The sequence below is a fragment of the Urocitellus parryii genome, chromosome 3 (genome assembly GCF_045843805.1).
Source record: "Urocitellus parryii isolate mUroPar1 chromosome 3, mUroPar1.hap1, whole genome shotgun sequence".
Taxonomy (NCBI): Eukaryota; Metazoa; Chordata; class Mammalia; order Rodentia; family Sciuridae; genus Urocitellus; species Urocitellus parryii.
Genome location: NC_135533.1, coordinates 145854683 through 145875204, shown reverse-complemented (window position 1 = coordinate 145875204; position 20522 = coordinate 145854683). Strand labels below are relative to the sequence as shown.

The following is a 20522-nucleotide window of genomic DNA, read 5'->3' as shown; positions in this document are numbered from 1 at the left end:
CCCGTGTCTGTGATCCTGGCAACTCGAGGGGCCAAGCAGGCCGGCAGCATGGGGAGACCCTCTCTCAAAATAAAAAGGGCCAGGGATGGGGCTCAGTGCTAAAGTGCCCTCGGGTTCAGTCCCTGGTACCAAAACCAAAAACAAAACAAAAAAGGCTTATTTTGGCTCACAAAATTTCAGAGATTTTGGTTCCTGGCTTTATAGATGCCATTGCTTCTGGGCCTGTGGCAAGGCAGGGGCCTGTGGTCACCTTGTGCCAGAGAGCAGAAAAGAGAGGGGTGGGGCCCAGTCCCCTGTGAGGGCACACCTCCAGTGACCCCAGACCTCTCACTGGGGCCCCTCACCTCCCAAGAGCACCAACCTGGGGACCAAGCCTTTAACATGTGGGCCCTTCGGGGACACTCAAGAGCCAAACAGCAGCACCTGATAACGTCTGGTGTTGGAGAAGATGTGGGACTGGGGTGTCCCTGCAGCTGGTGGGAGTGGACACTGGAGAGCAAGTTGGCAGAACTGAAGGCGCAGCCACACCACTGAGGGTTTCGAGACAGTTAAAAAGAATCTGTTATTAGAACATACTGACGCAGAAAAATGTAAGTAGAAAACAGGGAGCCGAGTAATATCGTACTGGTCCTCTGGTCCTGTTGCAGGGGGCTTATAAATGAGATGCTCGTAGATCCACAGGAAAGGTCTGGAAGGATGCCCCCAGACCACCCCCAATAAGGTGACTGACCTTTTTAACCATGAAACGTGTATTTGAAACATTTGCAGCGCACAGAAAAACTTGTAAGACAATTTTTTAAAAAGTTAACATTCCCATATAAAAAGAGATTTTAAAAAGGGAAAGCCACACTCTAGGTCTTTTTGCAACTCTACACCTGAGAAATGAGTTCAGGTCTACCCATGGACACTTGCCAATCAGTAAGGAAGAAACACGAGACGCGGATGGCAATTCCCGCAGAATGGTCAACTAACACTGAGACGATGTGCAGTCACACCAGACTGCAGAAAACCTGTAAGGACAGTCTTGAACACTGTCAGAGGGACCCCTCCTGGTCCAATCAGCCCGGAGGGCACTTTAGCGATATCCGGTAAAGAAGCCATACGCCTACGGCACAGTGAGCCCACTTCTACTTAAATGCTGAGAAGTTCATGAGCAAGGAGACACATTCCAGAATGTTCACTGCACCATGGTTTAGAACAGTGAAAAACTGGAAATAACCTCAATATGGTATGTTTACATGAGGGGACACCATGCAGCAATCAAAGCAAATGAACTAAGCAATATGTACCAACATGGAAAAAAAATCTTTGAAACATGTTCACTTTTCACAGAAAAGTAACTTGGGCCCCTGAAGCGAATTTCAATGAATTTTGAAGAATTTAGATACTGCAGAAAATGTTTTGAGTCCATAATGCAATCGAGGTAGACATTAGTAATCATGGGTACATAATTCCCTTTTGACAAATTAGACATTGTAAATGTCCTAAATTCCACTAAATGGCACTTTGAAATAGTTTAACTTGAGGGCTGGGGTTGTGGTACGTGCAGGGCACCGATTTCCATCCTCAGCACCACATAAAAATAAATAAATAAAATAAAGGTGTTGTGTCCAACTACAACTAATATAAATTTATAATTTATATTTATAATATATAATTTATATATATATATAAAAGAAATAAACTTTTTTGGGGCAGGAGCGGTTACCAGGGATCGAACTCAGGGACACTTGACCACTGGGCCACATCCCCAGCCCTATTGTGTATTTTATTTAGAGACAGGGCCTCTAAATTGCTTAGTGCCTATATTGCTTAGGGCCTCGCCATTGCTGAGGCTGACTTTGAACTTGATCCTCTTGCTTCAGCCACTCGAGCTGCTGGGATGACAGGTGTGTGTGATCAATTTCATCATAATTTTTTAAAAAATCAGTAACAAAAAATACCTAAAGTCCTCTAAATAACTAAAACAGGAGAAAGTATATGGAACCCAGAAAACCAAGTCATAAAGAATATATGACATTCGAAATTTGTGAGATGAAGGGAAAGTCACACTTAGAAAGAAATGTGGAACTTTTAACTCATTTATTAGAAAAGGGAACAAAAGCAATCAACGGCAGCCAGCCTAGGAAGTTGGAAAGGAAAAGCAAATCAGGGCTGGGGACAGCTTAGTGGCAGAGCCAGCACTTGCCTAGCGTATCCAAGGCCCTGGTTTTAACCCGGGCACCACCAAAAACCAAAACAAAAATCATGAAAAAAAAAATCGAATTACAAAAAGGGCTGGGGCTGTAACTCAGTGGTAGAGTGCTTGCCTAACATGTGCAAGGCACTGGGCTCAATTCCAGGCACCACATAAAAACAAACAAATAAAGGTAAAAAAATATATATATATATAATATATATATATATATTATATATATATATAATTAAAAAAATAATAAAGGCATGCAACCCATCTACAACTACAAAAAAATTAAAAAATAAATCCACAAAACATAGAAGGAAGCATTAGAACTATTGAATACAATTTAAAAACCAAATATTGAATTTTTTAAAAAAATTTTATTAGTTGTTGATGGACCTTTATTTATTTATTTACATGTGGTGCTGAGGATTGAACCCAGTGCCTCACACGTGCTAGGCAAGTGCTCTACCACTGAGCCCCAGCCCCCAAACCAAATATTGAGTGTTAATAAAGCCAACAATAAAGCCTTTACAAAGATGAATATAATTTATAAGACTAATAAAACTGACAGCTCTCAGGAGATTAAGGTTAAAATACAAATGCTCCGTCAGGCGTCAAAGAGTCCAGCTATAGGATTTCTGCCCGTGATACACACCTGCAGCTAATCGTGAGGACCTCATCGGCCTAATCTAGATTGACAGCCTACAAACCACCAGCCTGGCCATTTCTAAAATGCCAAAGTCGTGAACTCGGGGCGCAGTCTGGGGAGCTGCCCTAGAGCGAAGGAGACAGGTGACCTCTCAACTTCAGGCAATGCCTGGGCCCAACCTTGAAAAACATCACCTGGAAGTCGTTGGGTCAATTGGTAAAATTTGATCGTATGTCTGCAGCTTGGACAGTTTGGGTGACTGTCCCGTTGCGATGCAGGTGAGCATCCTTGCTCTTGGAAATACATGCCAAGGCGCACGACTCAACTGACTCTTCAATAGTTAGGTTCAAACAGGCTCAGGGGTGCAGTCTAGAACTTAGTTTTAATTAAGCGGGAGCTTCAGCAAACAGGCCAGTACCTGGCGGAAGTCCATGTGTTGATTCTTTCCCAGAAGAGAGGGGACAGACCCGGGACTCAGGACGGCTCCTTGGGGCACACAACTGGACCTTGGCTTTGGAGCTTCAATTCCTTCATCCACAAATGGACAACACTTGACCTCCAAAGCCAGCCCTTTGCTCTGAGGTCCACACAGGCCTGGAAGTAGGAACCTGCGACCATCTCTTGGACAAAGCCCTCTCCCTGCTGGGCACAGCCTGGTTCAGGCTGGCTGTCACCACCTTCAACACTCAGATGCTTTTCAGAGGGTAGAGCTGGTGACCCTGAGGACCCTCAGGGCCTGAGCACCCGTCAGGTACGGCCAGAGTCCTGAGAGAGGTCAGCTGGGCCTCCAGACCGGCTGCCTCTGCCTAGGGCCCAGGTTCAGTCTGGGTACCCCCTGCTCCTCTCTGAGCCTCACACCTCCCCTCCCCTGCCACCTAGAGGGCCATCCCCCAAACTGCTTCCCTCAAGGCCGTGTCCAAGAACCAGCACCACCGGCTAGAGACCAAGGAGCCTTCTCTGACCACCCTGTCTCCACTGTTCCCAGGTCACAGGGCCCCCACCCAGGGAGTGACAGATTGTCATCTGCCCCTAGGGTGGGAGAGTCAAATGCGGCTTCTGGGAGACACCCTGAAGCCCCCTCTGCTCCATACCCCTAGCGGAGCCCAGTGGGAAAAAGCACAGGAGACCCGTGGGTGTGGGCACTCACCTGGAACCAGGAGGAGGACAGATCCCCAAACTTCTGCAAGCCCCCAGGAGGCTGCCTGCCCTCAACGCATGAGAGGAAGCGCCTCGCAGGAGCCAAGGTGTACCTCCTTAGGAAGCCGCCACCTGCACGCCCTGCCCACAGGGCCCACCTGAGCAGTGCAGGAAATCAGGACCTGAATCTGCACAAGAAGCTCCTCTTCCCCGGGCCTGGCCCACGGGCCTTCTCCTGCCCACTGCTGGGCTGCAGGTGCGCAGCGCAGGCCTTGCACGTGGGAGCCTTGGGCCCAGGTGGCCAAGGGCAGGAACTGTAGGCAGGCCCCTTGGCATTCATAAGCAGTGAGGGCTTTGGCTTGCTCAGCAGCCCGTGGACAAAGACTTCAAAAGGGTCATCATTCTCCCTCTGTGTGCCCTCCAGAGAACCCCCTGCAGTGACAGCTGGCCTCCCTGCCCTTCCCACGGCAGAGCTGGCCGCCTCCTTTGAGAGCTCTGTTGCATTTCTCTCTCCAGATTCTCAGTCACATACAACATTGTCCCAAGCAGCTAAATCTCAGGCACCCATGCCCAGATCCTGCCCAGCAGGGCACCGGGACCCTGGAAAGTCCCTCTCCTAGGCTGGCCCAGTGGGGGCAGTGCCTGGAGCATTCAAACGCTAAGCAAAAAAAGTTGCCTTTTTTTTTTAAAAGATATTTTTAGTTGTCGATGACCTTTACTGTGGTGCTGAGGATCAAACCCAGGGCCTCACATGTGCTAGGCAAGCGCTCTGCCACTGAGCCACCACCCCAGTCGCCAAAAGCTGCCTTTCCAGTCTGATTCCACCCACCTGGGTCCCCCACCCTCAAGAGTCTTGCTCCTCCCTCATATGTGGTTGTGGGCAGGGGTTGCCTAGGGACCCCCTAACAATCCCTGGGAGGCCTCCCTGCTAGCACTGGACCTGATGTCAGAGAGGCTCCTGGTTCTCCTGAGCCTTCTTGAGCAGCCCGACCCCCCAAGCCTGGGGCTTTCCAAGACCAGTGGCCTACCACATGCAGGGTGGGGTGCGCTGACAGCAGGGAGGACAAGGACACAGGCGGGAGGGCACAGGTAGGCTTTATTAGCACTCAGTCCCCACACGACCAGCAGGCCACACACTGTACCCACCCGGACCTGAGGCGGCTCCGTGACCCAGCCCTGCAGTTCTCCCCAGCCACGGACCCCAGGGCCTGACCACAGCTGCTAAGGCACCCACCTGCTCCTCCTGGGCCCTGACCCTGAGGAGAGCCTGTCCCTCCTGAGTCTCCATGCCCAGGTGCAGGGTCCACAGGACGGCACTGGGGAGCCACTGTATCATTTAGCCCTCCCCAAGGTCCTGCCTGCAGGAGGCCATGGCCACTCAGGGTTAGAAAATGAGGCACAGTCGGTCAGAAGGGGCATCAGGACCCAGGATCCACGCTGATGATGGATGTGTCCTCACGGCGGCTGGCCTGTCTTCTCCCTGAGATTTACTTTGATTTGTGGAGCAGGGAGCTGGGGAGCCTGCAGAGGCAGGTGCCCGCCCAAGGTCTGCCTGGAGTCAAGGTGAGGCACGTGGCGCTGCCAGCTGGGCACTGGTCCCTCAGAGGCTCAGCTCCGGTAGCTGCGGAGCAGGTGCCCAGCAATCACCAGCCTCTGGATCTCACTGGTGCCTTCGTAGATCTCAGTGATGCGGGCGTCACGGTAGTGGCGCTCAGCAGGCATCTCTGTCACGTACCCCATGCCGCCCAAGATCTGGATGGCCTAAGACAGAAAGCAGGGGCTCAGGAGGTGAAGATGGGGAGGGCCCTGCACCCAGGAGGAGGGGAGCACCTGGACGCTCACCTGGTGGCTGATGGCTGTAGCGGCCTCCGATGCAGCCAGCTTGGCCATGGCCGCCTCCTAACCAGCGGGATGGCAGTCAGCAACCTCCCCTGAAGGGGAGCCCCCCACTCCACAGCCCCGCAGCAGGGGTGGACCTGCGGGAGACCCTTTGCACAATACCCCACAGGCCCACCCCTCTGACCACAGGGGGCCAAGGAACAGAGACCCACCCGACACCTCCCTCAGAGGGCGCCCTGTGTCCCCACCCCACACGCACCTTGGTGAAAGGCTTCTTATTATCCTTCAACATGGCAGCGCGCCAGGTCAGCAGCCGGGCACTCTCCAGGGCCAGGGCCATGTCTGCCAGCTTGAACTGCAACGACCCAGCCCCCTCCATCAGCAAGTACACCTCTTCCCTCCAAGGATAGGGACGAGGGGGAGGAAGACGCAGGACGGGAAAGAGGCCCCTGGCTCCAGACGCAGCTGCGAAAGACACCGCCCTGGCCCCATACCTATACCTGGATGCCCTGGAGCTTGGTGAGGGGCGCCCCGAAGGCCTGGCGGTTCTCAGCATAGTTCACAGCGCAGTCGAGGGCGGCCTGGGCAATGCCCAGGGCCTGGGAGGCAATTCCGATGCGGCCCATGTCCAGGGTTTGCTGTGGGGACCGCCTGCCTGTCAGTGGCTTGCACGGCGGGGCCCAGGGCCTGGCCCCAGGGCACTGCCCACTGCCAGGCTCACCATGGCTATCTTGAAGCCCATCCCTGGCTCCCCCAACAGGTTCTCCTTGGGGATGCGACAGTCCTCAAAGATGAGGTTGGCCGTGGACGAGGCCCGGATGCCCAGCTTGTCCTCCTTCTTCCCCAACGTGAGTCCAGGAGTTGGCATGGGAACCAGGAAGGCACTGATGCCCTGGAAGGCCCCAAGAGGCTTTGTGAGGCTGCCAGGCTGGACGCACCAAGACAGCCAACACAGCCCGGGGCTCCCACCCCCTCTGCTGGCCTGGTGGGAGGAGGTGCGGGTTCCAGGGGGAGAGAAGGCCCCACCAGAGCAGGCACAGGCCAGGAGGGTCTCAACCGAACGGACAAGAGCCCAGGGCCCTGCCAGCCTGGCCCACCTTGTTCTTCAGTGATCTGTCTGTGCTGGCAAAGACCACGGTGGCTGTGGCCTCCCAGGAATTGGTGATCCAGGCTTTGGTGCCATTCAGGACCCACGAGTCGCCCTCTGCCCGGGCTGTGGTGGAGGCGGCTCCGGCATCGCTGCCGTTCCCTGCACCACACACAGACTCAGGCCCGGGCCTCCAAGCGGGAAGGACCCCAAGCCAAGTCCCCCCTGCAAACCAGGGACAGCAGCATTCCCTCCCCCGGCAAATGGTCTCCGCTGCCCACAGGGCCTTCCCTCTGGCCGTGGGACAGGGAGCAGCACCTGGTCCAGCAGCACAGGCTCTGTCCCTGCCTCTCCCAGGGGCCCCCAGCTCCCATCTGGGTGTCACCTGATTCTGAGGTGAGCCCACAGTACCTGGTTCGCTGAGGGCAAAGCAGCCAATTTTGTCACCACTGGTGAAAGGTGTGACCCACTTCCGCTTCTGCTCTGCAGAGCCAAACTTCATGATGGGCCCCAAGTAGAGAGACTGGGAGGACAGCAGGCAGCGGTCAGAGGCCGCCCAGTAGCCTGCGGTCTCCAGAGGTCCACTCCACAGGACAAAGTCCAGAGGCTACTCCAGGGAGGTGAGGGTTGGGAGCCTAGGCTGGCTGCTGGCCGCTGCTCCCTGGCAGGGTCCTGCCCACCCACGGGAGCCTCCCGCAACCTGCAGGTCCTGGGAGCCCAGGAGGGCCTCACATTGTTGACGCTCATGATGACTCCGGTGGAGGCACAGCCGCGGCTGATCTCCTCCATGGCGATGGAGTAGGCCAGGTAGTCGAGGCCGGCACCACCGAGCTCCTCAGGCACGTCCATGGCCAGAAGTCCCAGCTCACCCATCTTCTTCACCTGGCCCAGGGCAAAGAGGACAGAGTGAGGCCAGCCCCCAGCCCCCACTCCTCCTGCCCCGAGGCAGCGTCTGCAGACACTGGGGCCAGGTCCCCACTCACCATGCCCGTCCCTGAGTCCAGGGAGGGCCCCCTCCCGCCAGGCATAGAAAGCTTTTAGGGGACTCCAAGGTGAGGAGGGGGCAGCACTGTGCCCACCCGACCTTCCCTCACTCCCCGAGGTGCGCAGCGCACACCTGTACTCCTCTCCCCGCCATCTGCCTTGGCACGTGCTGTTTCCCATGTCACACGTCAGCAACGCCCTCGACAGACTAGTTCTTTTCTCCTTCTCGCCTTCTGTTCTTTTCTTTCTTTCTTTCTTTCTTTTTTTTTTTTGGTACCAGGGGTTGAACCCAGCGGCACTTAACCACTGAGCCACATTCCCAGCCTTTTTTTTTTTTTTAATATATTTTATTCAGAGACAGGGTCTCGTTGAGCTGCTTTGCACCTCGCTAAGTTGCTGAGGCTGGCCTTGAACTTGTGATCCTCCTGTCTCAGCCTCCCAAACCGCTGGTATGACAGGCGTGCACCACCGCGTCAGGCTTCTCCTCTCCTGATCTCAGCTCAAGCCCCACCCCTCTGGGCCACCACTCTGTTGGGCAGAGTCTAATCACGCTTTTGCCACACCCTCACAATAGCTCTGCAGCCAGAATTTCAGGTCTATCAATGTGCTCGTTCTGACTAAGACCTCTCTCTTTGATCATGAGGGGCAGGGACTTTGTTTTTCCTCACTGCTACATACCCAATGCCAGGAAAAGGAAAGAATGGATGATAAGAGTTTAGGATTTTTTATTTGGAATAATCACAATAATAATAATAGTAATTATTAATATCAAGTACCTATTGTATGCCAAATTCTGTACCTAAGTGATTTATGTGTACCGCTTCATTTGAGTCTGTCAGAAGTTTGTGAAACAATGCTCATGTTAGCCTCATAGTACAACTGAAAAAACTGGGGTTCAGAGAGGTTAAGGAATCTGCTCCAGGCCACAGAGTATGTAAGTTAGGGTTGCGACTGAAACCTGGGCAAGGCACAGAATATTAACTAGCTTATCATACTGCCCAGCTCTGTCCCTGCAAACCTATGACAAATCCCTTAACCTTTCCAAGGCTGCTGTGCACCTGAGATGCGGACCACAACCAAAACTACCTAACTTCAGGGAGAAACAACCAAAACCAGGTGCCTCTGAGACGCAGGGAGCGGGAGGAAGGGGAAGTGCTTTGATGAGCCCTCTCCTACGGTCACCCTCTGGCATCCAAAGGGGACTGGTTCCAGGACGCCCTGCAGATATCAAACCCGCAGAAGCACAAGTCTCTCATATAAAAGGGTGTCTTATCTCTACAGCACGGAGGAAATGGGTTGACTGACAAACTGACGGGTTGATAACAGGTGTTAGGCCTTGTGTAGGCCAGGTCACACACACCCTGAGCCACATCCCCAGCTCTCTCCCAGAAACTTTCAACCATGTCTAGATGACTCTGAACCCCTACTATAATGTAAATGCTCTGTACCCAGTTGTTATATTGTATCATTTAGGGAATAATGTCAAGAAAACAGGTGGACATGTTCAGAAAGAGGTGGAGTTCTTTTTCGGAATATTTTTGATCCTAGGTTGGCTGAATCCACGGGTGCAGACTCCAGGGATACTGACGCATTCTTATAACCATTTTCTTACCATTTCACTTAAAGGAATAAACTAAGAACGAGGCCTGTGGGTCTTTTCTTCTTTTTCTATAATTAGTCTTAGTTCTAGATTCTGAAAGTTTTCATTCCTCTTCCCCCCCAAAACAGTACTTACTGCACAGGTTTGTTCTGAGATTGATGAGCATTTAATGTCACCAGGGGGCTGAGAGTTCTTATTTACCATGACACAAGGAGAAGGGGTACCTCTCAACCTGCTGGGATGACTTCTGTGACAATCTTTGTCCTCTAGGAAACTGCTTGCTTGATTCTTCCTTGGACTGTTCCCCTGGGAAACTCTCTTGCAAGACTCAAAACTTGGGGTGGGGGTGAGGCTTCCACACCTCAGGTCTACCCTGCATAATATGAGTGGGGCATAAACTTGTCAGCACTGTGCTGACCCCAGGTGCTGATCAAGTTCTGCAGTCAGCAAGGAAGAAGATGGTCAGGGTGCAGGTGGCACAAGGGCAGCCTCCACAGATATCCACATCCTAATCCCTGGTCATTCTGTGACCACCAAACACTTGGAGGAGAGGGTATGATCCTACTCAGAAATATGCATTTGGGGAGAGCCTGAAGAGTTAACCCAGAGTCCTTTGCCACTAAACTATATCCCCAGCCTTTTTTAAAATTTTGAGACACTGTCTAAGTTGCTGAGGCTGGCCTCAAACTTGCAATCCTCCTGCCTCAGCCTCCTGAGTCACTGGGATTACAAAAGTACACTACTGTGCCTGGCCAGAAATGAACATCATTTCAACAGGCAGGAATCAACTGGGGAGCAGGCAAGTTCAAAGTCAAGGATGGTTTCTGCAGTTTTTTTACTGTGTAGAGAAGGTGGAGACGGCACAGTGCTGACACAAATGTGGCTCAGGACACAGCACCTCTCTAGCCCACACTCGAGGCATCCAGCAAACCTCTTTTCAGGTGACAAAAGAGGTTTGTTATGGAATGCCTCTGCTGCTGGACCCTGCATTCTAGGTTCTAGAAGGCTCAAGGCTCTTAAGACTCACGTCCAACCCTCATAGGAACCTTGTTGGAAGGCTCTCTCTCCTGCCTCCCAGCAAGAGACTGAGGCTAAAATAGCTCATGCTGTTTAGAAGGGCTGGAGACATAGCTCAGTTGGTAGAGTGCTTGCCTTGCATGCACAAGGCCCTGGGTTCGATCCCCTGTACCACAAAAAAAAAAAAAAAAAAAAAAAAAAAAAGAGAGAGAGAGAGAGAGACTGCCCTAGAACAAACAATGGCCGAATGGCTCACCCAGGACCCCACTGCATCCCAGAGACAATGACAACCAGAAGTGCTGGGCAGTTCTACTCAGTTCTCCACACCTAAAATGCCCAGGGTCCCTTCCTGACAGGTGGGCAGTGCAAGAATTTCCTTTTCTGGATGGGGGAACTGACCCAGAGAGGGCACAGGGAGCCATGGCCAGTCCAGGCCACAGGGAGCCAGCTGGAACTCTGGCTTGGCCTCTCTTCCCGCCTCCTCTCTGGCTGCCTCGACAGTCCCCCTGGGCCAGCTCGGCAATTGGAGGAGCTCCCAGTGGCCACAGCCACAGGACTTCACCAGCATCTGCCGAGCCTCCCCTTCCCCTTCCCATCAGCGCTTTCTTTTTAAAACATCGACTCCCCTGGCCAAAGGGAGAACGCTCCACCCCCCAGCCTGTGTCCACTCAGCCACCCCACTTCATCAGGGAGCCCAGGTTGCCTGGCCTCTCGCTGTCTGACATGGATCTCTACATCTCAGGCAGCGTGCTGTGGCCAGCCCCAGGAACATTCTAGAAAAAAAGCTGGGGATGGAAGCCATACGGCTGACAATGTGCTCTCATTGAAGGGCATCCTGAAAAAGGGACAGGAGACCAGCAGTGAGGGAAAGAGAGGGTGACAGAGAGGAGACAACATGAACGAAAAGAAGAAACCAAAACAAAAGAGTGCGGTGGGGGGACGCGGGGTCAGCAGGTGAGTGGGGTGACCGCTGGCGGGCCCGGCAGCCCTGGTTTCAGCATTTCTCACAGAGAGGCCTGACCCTCAGGGCCCTCTCAAGGACAACCTCCCATAGCGGCCACAGTGTGGTTCTTGGTCCCTTGTGTCAGAGAACCAGCAACTGGACCTGCACCCTAGAGAGAGGCTACTGCCCCCGAGGGCGCCCAGCGTGGCGGGTTCCACACTCCCCAAAGAAACCAGGGGAGGCCCTCCTCCAGCAGCCACACACCACTCAGCCTCCAGCACCTGCCGCCTCGAGTTTGGGAGTGTTCAAAGGACACTTCGCCCTGGACCTTCCTGTTTGGGCACATCTTTGCCAGAAGCCAAACAACACTACCCGATCTTGGACTTTGAATCTCCAGGACTGTGAGCTAAACAAAACTCTTCTCTTTATAAAGTGAAAAGAAGAAGAAGAAGAAGAAAAGGAAAAGGAAGGAAGGAAGGAAGGAAGGAAGGAAGGAAGGAAGGAAGGAAGGAAGGAAGGAAGGAAGGACAGACGGACTTCTATCAAAACAACGCTTTAAGGCACTTCTCATCTAAACTGGCATTTTAAAAATACTGCATTTATTCTAGGCACACCTTATTCACTTAACTAATTACCTTTTTTTTTTTTTGGATGTGGGGGTACCAAGGACTGAACTCAGGGGCACTCGACCCCTGAGCCCCATCCCCAGCCCTATTTTGTATTTTATTTAGAGACAGGGTCTCACTGAGTTGCTTAGGGCCTCACTGTTGCTGAGGCTGGCTTTGGACTAGCCATCTCCTGTGTCAGCCTCCTGAGCTGCTGGGATGACAGGATGTGCGACCGTGCCTGGCAAAAACTAATTTCCTTTAAAAAATAACATATCCTACCTTGCTGAGGAGTTGCCACTAATTCAAGATAAAACCCAGGGGCTGGGATGCAGCTTGCTGGTGGAGCTCTCGCCTAGCAGTCCAGAGGCCCGGGTTCCACCCCCAGCCCCTCCTCCAGATGCTGCTCTGTGTGTGGATTACAGGCCAGGACGATGAGGAGGCCAGGAGCTGGCGCTTATCCAACAGGTGCCCAATTTGGCTTAATTCAACAAAACCCTATAGGCATCTGTTGACTGCTGAGCACTTACTACCGACAAGGTGTCACAGTGACAGAGGACAAGAGTAAGAACAAGTGCCTGACTCTGCCCTCGGGAAACTGTCTGAAATAACTGATGTGGGACACACAGCACAGAAGGATCAGGTAACTATGGTTGACGACAACAATAATTAAATATCTCAAAACAGCCACTAGAGTGGACCTTGAGTGTTCCCAACACAAAGAAATAACAAATGTCTGAGGGGACAGATGGAGCAATTATCCTGATGTGATCATGGTACATTGCATATATGCATAGAAATGTTACATTGTGTCCCACAACTATGTACAATTACTATGTGTCAATTAAAAATAAGAATATATTCTGGGGCTGGGGATGTGGCTCAAGCGGTGGTGCGCGCTCGCCTGGCATGCGTGCAGCCCGGGTTCGATCCTCAGTACCACATACAAACGGGGATGCTGTGTCCGCCAAAAAGTAAAAAATAAATATTAAAAAAATTCTCTCTCTCTCTCTCTCTCTCTCTCTCTCTCTCTCTCTCCTCTCTCACTCTCTCTTAAAAAAAAAAGAATATATTCTTTAAAGACCTATGCAGGGCTGGGGTTGTAGCTCAGTAGTACAGCGCTTGCCTCACATGCATGAGGCCCTGGGTTCGATTCTCAGCACCATATAAAAATAAATAAATAAAGATATTGTGTCTATCTACAAAAAAAAAAAAAAAAGATATATGCAAGCTGGGCATGGTGACACATGCCTGAAATCTAACAACTTGGGAGGCTGAGGCAGGAGGATAACAACTATGGCCAGCCTCAGCAACTTAGTGAGACTCTGTCTCAAAATACAAAATAAAAATGGCTAGGGATTTGCCTCAATGGTAGAGACTGATGCATTCGATTGATCCCTGGGACTTAAAAAACAAAAAAATAGTGTAATATGATGAACCCAGAGGATTATGAATTTCAAATGAAATGCCCTTGGGACAGAGAAATAAGTTCTGGTTGGAAGAAATGAGAGAAGGTGGAGGACAACATTTCCAGGTGGAATTAATGGACAGGAGGGAAAAGAAAAATGGAGTGTGATCTAGAAGTTTCTATGTGGCTTTACCATTATATGAGACAAAGCAAGAGAAGGAAAAGCAGGTTTTGCTTTATTCAATCATAATTTACCAAGTGAATGAGAGGAAAGTGGCTTCAGTTTTATACATATAGATACATATTCAAGGTTAAGAAGTCCAAAATTTGTTGGGGATACCATTCTGTTTCCTAATCCCCTTTATATCAAAATGGCCTTATGAATTCATAATTGTTTCTTTCACTTGTTGGTTCGCACATAAAAAGACTAAAGATCAACTAAGGTTACAAAACTAGCCACACTGATCACCAATTGGCACTAGCCTTTCTCCTAATTCTTGGACTAACCTCCTCGCAATTCCTTTCCCCTTGACCCTTCCCTCATAAGTCTCCTTTTCTGGGGGAACAAAAATTCTTTAGGGAAAAATACCAGAAATCACTAAGGAAATTGTAGGCAGGGGGTGGTTCCGAAGCCAGTCGCTGGCTCCTCACCTACCAACGGTGCCACTATTAAGTAAGAAACTTACCCTCTAGCTCCAGTTTCCTCATCTGAAAACTGGAGATAATTAAGTGCTTACTTATCCTGTAGTCTTAAAGATTAAATAAGTTAATATACGGATATACACCTGGAATATACAAGCCTCCAAATCTTGGCTACTGATGTTATTACTATTATGATTTGGGGTTTTTGTATGATTTTTTGGTTTTTATGCGTCTGTGATGCTGGGGATGGAACCCGGGGCCTTGCATAAGCTAGGCAAGCGCTCTACCACTGAGCCACACTACCAGCTGCTTCTATTATGATTTTGAGACATTCATGTGTAATACAGAATTCTGCAGATATGCCATATGATTTGTGTGTGTCTAGTTGTTCGAGTCTTCTGCCTGCCTTATCCTGAATTACCTTCTATTACTGGGCGCTTGGCACCATACACAGTAACAGGGATAAAAGCAAAAAGTGTTAGGCCGTAGATGAGAGAAGCAAACATTGAGGAATAACCCATGCATCCATCAGCCACCAAACAAGCGCCTTGTTCATGTGGTACACTGGCCAGATCAGAAGGCCTGGCACTCCTCCTCCCTAGCTCTACAACCAGAGAGAATGCACATATCACCTGCAAACAGAGGCAAAGGAGAGCAAAGAGGTCACAGATATGCAAACACCTTGTACATAATAAAACCAAACAGGGATGCTATCACCCACTCAGCTACCCTCATGCCCTGAGGAAATCCTTCCTGAGTCCCCTCCCACATGCCAGAAGGAAGAGAGGCTGTGGTCCCTTATCTCCTCCAAGCCCATTATTGCCACAATTTGGAAGGATGAATTTGCAATGTCCCCATCCCCACAGAGCAAGCATGAGAGCACAAAGCCAGAGAACTAGTTAAGAATATAGGCTGGTAAAAGGTTTTGCTTCTCTCACCAGTTGTTTTGCACAGAGCAAATATCTATGTTTGTGATACTGGTAATAATTTGAGAGAGCACAATATAGGAAAAATAAACCAAGCCATCTGTCACTTGGCAGGAAGATTCCAACACACAGCTGGGCCTTGAAGGCCTAAATTGCTGCTGTTGCACCAGGCCCGTCTGTATCTCCCCTTTCTCTCCTCACCAAGAATCTGCCTTTTTGCACATCTCCACAAAGACACTAAAAGTCGAGGTCACTGAGAGCATGTGTGTGGTAAGTATGGCAGGGCAGGGACCAGGCAGTCTAGATGGCACTATTCCCAACTAGCATGGGGCTTCCCTGCCTGCCAGCTGGGCCTCTGGGACAACCACACGGATGGTGAAGGAAGGGTTTTGGAGCCAGCCAGACTTGGGTTGTGAAGCCTAGCTCCAAACACCAGCAAACCTTGGAAGGAAAGTCACTTCCCTTCTCTAGGCTTCTATTTTCTCAATGTGTAGGAGGTCATCCTCGCATGTGAACTGAGTTACCTCCCTGGCTGGGTCAGAGGCACTTAGCTACGTCAGAGCTATTCCCCACCCCTTCCCAGGTCCAAGGGCTTGTGCAGAGGCGTGCCTGGCCACTGCCCTGAAGACCCAATCGTCGCCCCTGACCTTGGGATGCTGCCCCCCTTAACCTTCATGGGATGGGATTTTCCCTGGAATTTTTTGTTCCCCAATAAAAGCCCACTCCCTGGCGTGTTCTCTCTCTCACTAGTCTCTTCTGTAAACCTCGCCACCGCATTAGGTGGCTGGAGGTGGGAGCTAGGAGAAGCTGTCCTGGAGCTGGTATTAAAGGTAATGAGAGTCTTGTCTCTTTAATTTAAAACTCCATAGCAATTACTTATGAACCGAACCTTCTTTCATGAAGCCAGCGCTGGTTGCATGGCAGAGTAATGAAAATAACAACTATCATATTAATAACTACCATTGTTCAAGTACCAGGTACCAGGCATCCATGAAACATGATCTCACTTCATCATGGCAATCATTCCAGAAAGCAACATGAAGACTAGATTAAGTAGGGATTTCCTTAGGATTAAAGGAGTTGACATGTCTAATATCTACAAAATGCCCAGCTGATTTTGGTACCTAGAATGCCACTTGTGTATTCAGCTTGGAGCTCCTTGGGTCTTCCCACCGTCCGGGCACAGTGCCCAATATAATGACCACATTCATTAAGCTGGAAGAGCAGCTCCAGCACCTGCAGGACATGTACATGGGGACCACAACTCTGAAATTACTCTGACTGAAAAACAGGCAAGAAACATTTGTTTGGGTTTTTTTTTTGGGGGGTGGTCCTAGGGATTGAACCCAGGGGTGCTTTACCACTGAGCCACATTCCCAGCCCTTTATATTTTTATGTTGAGACAAGGTCTCACTAAGTTGCTTAGGGTCTCACTAAATGGCTGAGGCTGGCCTTAAATTTGTGATCCCACTATCTCAGCCTCCGCAGGTTGCTGGGATTACAGGCATGTGATTAGCGCCCAACACTTGTACTTTCACAAACCACTGATTCAACAAGTACCTATTAAGTGTTTATACCATTTTCCTGCCATCTTGCTAGGTCAAGGGATGCACTGGTAACAGCTTAAACATTTCATTGCATATGGACTGAGCATAAATAGAACATGGGAAGGCACTTATTGGTGGGGTTCTCAAGGCTTGAGAGAAGTGAGACCTGGGACAAAGACCTAACTCTGCAGCTGATTAGTCCCATGACCTTGGGTACATTATCTAACCTGCTCATAAACTTGAGCCTCATTCAGCTCTACGATGGGGATATAATAATAACACCTTTGCCCTATAGGACCCTTGTGAGGAAGGCACATGGCCACCATCCTGTGAGCATTAACGCATACTGACCACCTATTATTGATTAGTATTGTTCTGGAAGTGGAATCCTAGCTAAAGGCCTCATGGTGAACTCAGCATTTCTGGGGTCCCATGTCTTCCTTTGAGGTTCCCTGACTCTTAGAGCCTCTGGCTGTCACTGTCACCTCTCCCCCATTGTAACCAGTCATCTGAGAGCAGATGGCCAAAATGGGCTGCTGTGGTTGGTGCGCTCACCTGAGCAGCCGGAAAAAGGTGTTCCTTGTCCACCTGGGCTGCAATGGGAAACAGCTCCTTCTCAGCAAAGTCCCGGCACGTCTGCCGCAACATCTGGTGTGTCTCAGGCAGTTCCACAGACTGGTAGATAGTGTGCAACCTCCGCCAGACCCGAGCATGGAGAGCTGCCAGCAGGAATAGCAGGAGTCAGTAGAAAGAGAATGAAAGAGATCTTGAGTAATAATAATAGCAATAATAATTGTTAATAACAATAATCATGATCTACTCACTAAGAGCTTCTCCATCAGGGAAAATTTTAATCCCCAAGGGACATCTGGCAATGTCTGGATATGTTTTGGGTTGTTACAACTAAAGGAGAAATGCTATTGGTATCCAGTGGGCAGAGGCCAGAGTTCCTACCATGCACATGACAACCCTCACAAGAAAGAATTATGGAGCTAGGGAGGGGGGCACATGCCTGTAATTCCAGCTAATTAGGAGGCTGAGGCAGGAGGATCACAAGCTCAAGACCAGTCTAGGCAACTTAGCAAGACTCTGTCTCAAGACAAAAAAATAAAAAGGCTAGAGATGTACCTCTGTTTAGAACACTTGCCTAATATGTGCCAGCCTCAAGTTCAATCCCAGTACAGAAAAAAAGAAAGAAAGAAAGAAAAGAAAAGAAAAGAAAAGAAAAGAAAAGAAAAGAAAGAATCATGCTTGTGTGGTGACAGAGCTCTTATAGTCCCGGTTACTCAGGAGGCTGAGGCAGGAGGATCACTGGGGCCCAAGAACTTGAGGCTAGCCTGGACAACATAGCAAGAATCCTCTCTAAAGAAATACATAAATAAAAATGTCAGCCCAAATGCAATAGTGCTACTGCGGAAAAACCCCAAGCTAACTAAATACTTTCCAGACACTTCCATTTTATTCAATGCTCAATATGACACCAAATATAATAAGACTACAACTCCATTACTTTAGAAGAGGGTTTAAACACTCAGTTCCTTTCTTTCTTTGTTTTTTTTTTGTTGTTGTTGTTGTTTTCCTGGAACTGGGGATTGAACCCAGGAGCATTCTACCACTGAGGTATATCGCCCACACTTTTTGAGATGGGATCTAGCTAAGTAGCTGAGGCTCTAGCCTTGAAGTAGTGATCCTTCCTGCCTCAGCCTCCAGAGTTGCTAGGATTTCAGACATGAGCCACCATACCAAGCCTGAGCCTCAGTTTCTATAAAATGTGGGCACAATAACCCTCAGCTCCTGCAAGAGGGAGGATTAAAGAAATACTAACAGTTGCACTTTGCATAGTTCTCCATCAAGGGGTCTCCTTATTGTTATTAGGGAGAGATCTACTAGATCTGTGGATCAGTTCAAATCTGATTCAGCCAAATGTGTGTCACTGCTGCTACACCTGGAGACAAATGATATGATGGGAAAGGTACTATATTAAATAATCAACAATTAACATTATATAGGAACACCTGCTATGTGCCAGGCACTGTACTAAGTAATTTATAAACCCTGTGATTTAATCCTTCCAACAATTATGAGAATAGTAGTAATACACTGTGGCCATTTCATACTTAGGCCAACTGAGGCTGCAAGGAACTAACTGTTTTGTCCAAGGTCACTGATGAAGTAGTTCTCAGGCCTGGCACAAGAGGAAGGGTGGACCTGGGACTCTGCAGGAGTGTAGGCGCAAGCTGTGCGAAATGGGTTGAAAGAAGGGGCTTCCAGGGGTTGGGGGTTGGACGGCAGCAGGGGAAGGGTCAGGCCAGGGTCAGCTGAACTGGGGCAAAGGTCTCGGGCCTTCTGGAGCGGGTGTGGCCAGCCCGTCCACCCGCTGCTGGGCAGGACACGCTGACTGGACCTACGCGGGCTCGGCGGGCCGGGGCTACGGCCTGGCGGTGCGCAGCCCAGGCACACTCACCTCCGCGGAGGGGGCCGCGGGCCCCGGCGAGCAGCGCGGCGGCCATGGAAGCGCACAGAAGCGGGAGAATCTCCGCCACCTCCGGCCGTGAGCGCGCGGATTCCGGACTGCGGGGGGCGGGGCCGCCGCCGCCTAGGCCACGCCCCTTGGATGGCAGGGGAGGGGCCGAGATGCCCGGAGATTGGATGATCATTTCCTGCGCAGGCCAAGTGTTCTGTCAGCTTGCTGTCCCTTTGGCCGTTGATAACAGGACAGAACCAAGGATGCATCTCTCAAAAAGGCCGCAGTAGTCTTCTAAGCATACTAGGAAAGCAACCCTCCAAAGCGGGGTGCAGAGGCGGCCCGGGTAGTTTCAGTTAGTGGGGTGGGGTGGAGGGGGATTGCTTAAGCCCAGGAGTTAGGGGCCAACCTAGGCAACGTCGGAGATCCCACCTCCAAACAGACAAAATGAGAGCTGCCATCGGCTGAAAACCCCATATATATAATACCTTTATTTTATTTATTTTTACGTGATGCTGAGGATCCAACCCAGGGCCTCAAACGTGCTAGGCGAGCTCTCTACCGCTGAGCCACGGCCACAGCCCCTGAAAACCCTTTTCAAAGGACCCATCTCTCCTAAAATCCAGTCCCATGCCCTAACGCGCTAAGCCCTAACCCTACCCACTCACCTCTGAGGCGCAGCCCCACAGTTCCCTGGCGGTCTTTGCTTCAGCCACAGAAGGCTGGTAGGCAGCTTTTCTCTTAAGACTCCAGTTTGTTCTTTCGTTGGGCTTTTGCAATCACTGTCCCCCTGCCTTTCACCCAAGCTGCCCTGTCCACAGCAGGCCAGTTTTTCTCCCGGGCATACTCTCCATCTGTCCGTTTATTCTTGATGCTTTACATCTGAAATTATCTTTTCATCTCCTCCACTAGTTCCTTGGGCCCCAAGAGGAGCAAAGGTTTGTCTTTCTCTGGTGGTTGGTATTTAGGCCCATGAAACGTGGTGGATACGCAGGGAGAGTTCTTTCCCCCAGAGGTGGTGAAGGTGGGGTGTAACTTCTCTGTTCCACTGTCCCATCTCCCACCAGGGAGGCAGAGGTATGAATCTGATCCCTAGGATCCTTATCAGGACACCTACACTCTGCTCCAGAAACAATAAAGGTGTCACTTGTCCAAGACCAACTGCCCTTGGCACAGTGTCAACCTGACTTTCACAGCCTCCCTGGAGGAAACCACACATCCCCCCAGCTGCCTTTCTTCCCATAACTCAGTCAGGAATCTGACCACTGCACTGACCCAACATGCCAAAAACCCTGTGCTCCACTTCCTAGAGAATAATCAAGCAAAGTCCTTAGTATTTAACATTTTATTTTTAAAAAATGAATTTAAAAAAATGCAAGTCTCCCACTGGGCACTGTGGCATACACCTGTAATCCCAGTGACTCTGGAGGCTGAAGCAGAAGGAAGATCACAAGTTCAAAGCCAGCTTCAGCAACTTAGTGAGGCCCTAACA

The 20522-nt window shown here is 50.4% G+C and overlaps 1 protein-coding gene across 1 annotated transcript; it reads right to left on the bottom strand.

Annotated features, from left to right (window-relative positions):
- Nucleotides 1–5046: 5046 nt before the first annotated feature.
- Acads (acyl-CoA dehydrogenase short chain) lies at nucleotides 5047–19148 on the bottom strand. Its single transcript, XM_026403391.2, has 10 exons — nucleotides 19031–19148; nucleotides 17122–17285; nucleotides 7627–7776; nucleotides 7306–7417; nucleotides 6905–7056; nucleotides 6529–6699; nucleotides 6308–6445; nucleotides 6067–6162; nucleotides 5811–5867; nucleotides 5047–5729 (listed from the first exon to the last, which is right to left on the bottom strand). The coding sequence occupies exons 1-10, from the start codon at nucleotides 19074–19076 to the stop codon at nucleotides 5577–5579; spliced, it is 1239 nt and encodes a 412-aa protein (XP_026259176.2). The 5' UTR covers nucleotides 19077–19148; the 3' UTR covers nucleotides 5047–5576.
- Between the last annotated feature and the right edge of the window lie 1374 nt (nucleotides 19149–20522).

What these genes read in the sequence shown, in the direction of transcription:
- Acads (XM_026403391.2), bottom strand. Translation starts at nt 19,076, where the DNA reads ATGGCCGCCGCGCTGCTCGCCGGGGCCCGCGGCCCCCTCCGCGGAG. An exon ending in ACCTTTTTCCGGCTGCTCAG is followed by an intron (nt 7,777 to 17,121) that starts GTGAGCGCACCA and finishes GCCCTGGGCCAG; the next exon opens with GTGAAGAAGATGGGTGAGCT. An exon ending in TGGGCTTCAAGATAGCCATG is followed by an intron (nt 6,446 to 6,528) that starts GTGAGCCTGGCA and finishes CGGTCCCCACAG; the next exon opens with CAAACCCTGGACATGGGCCG.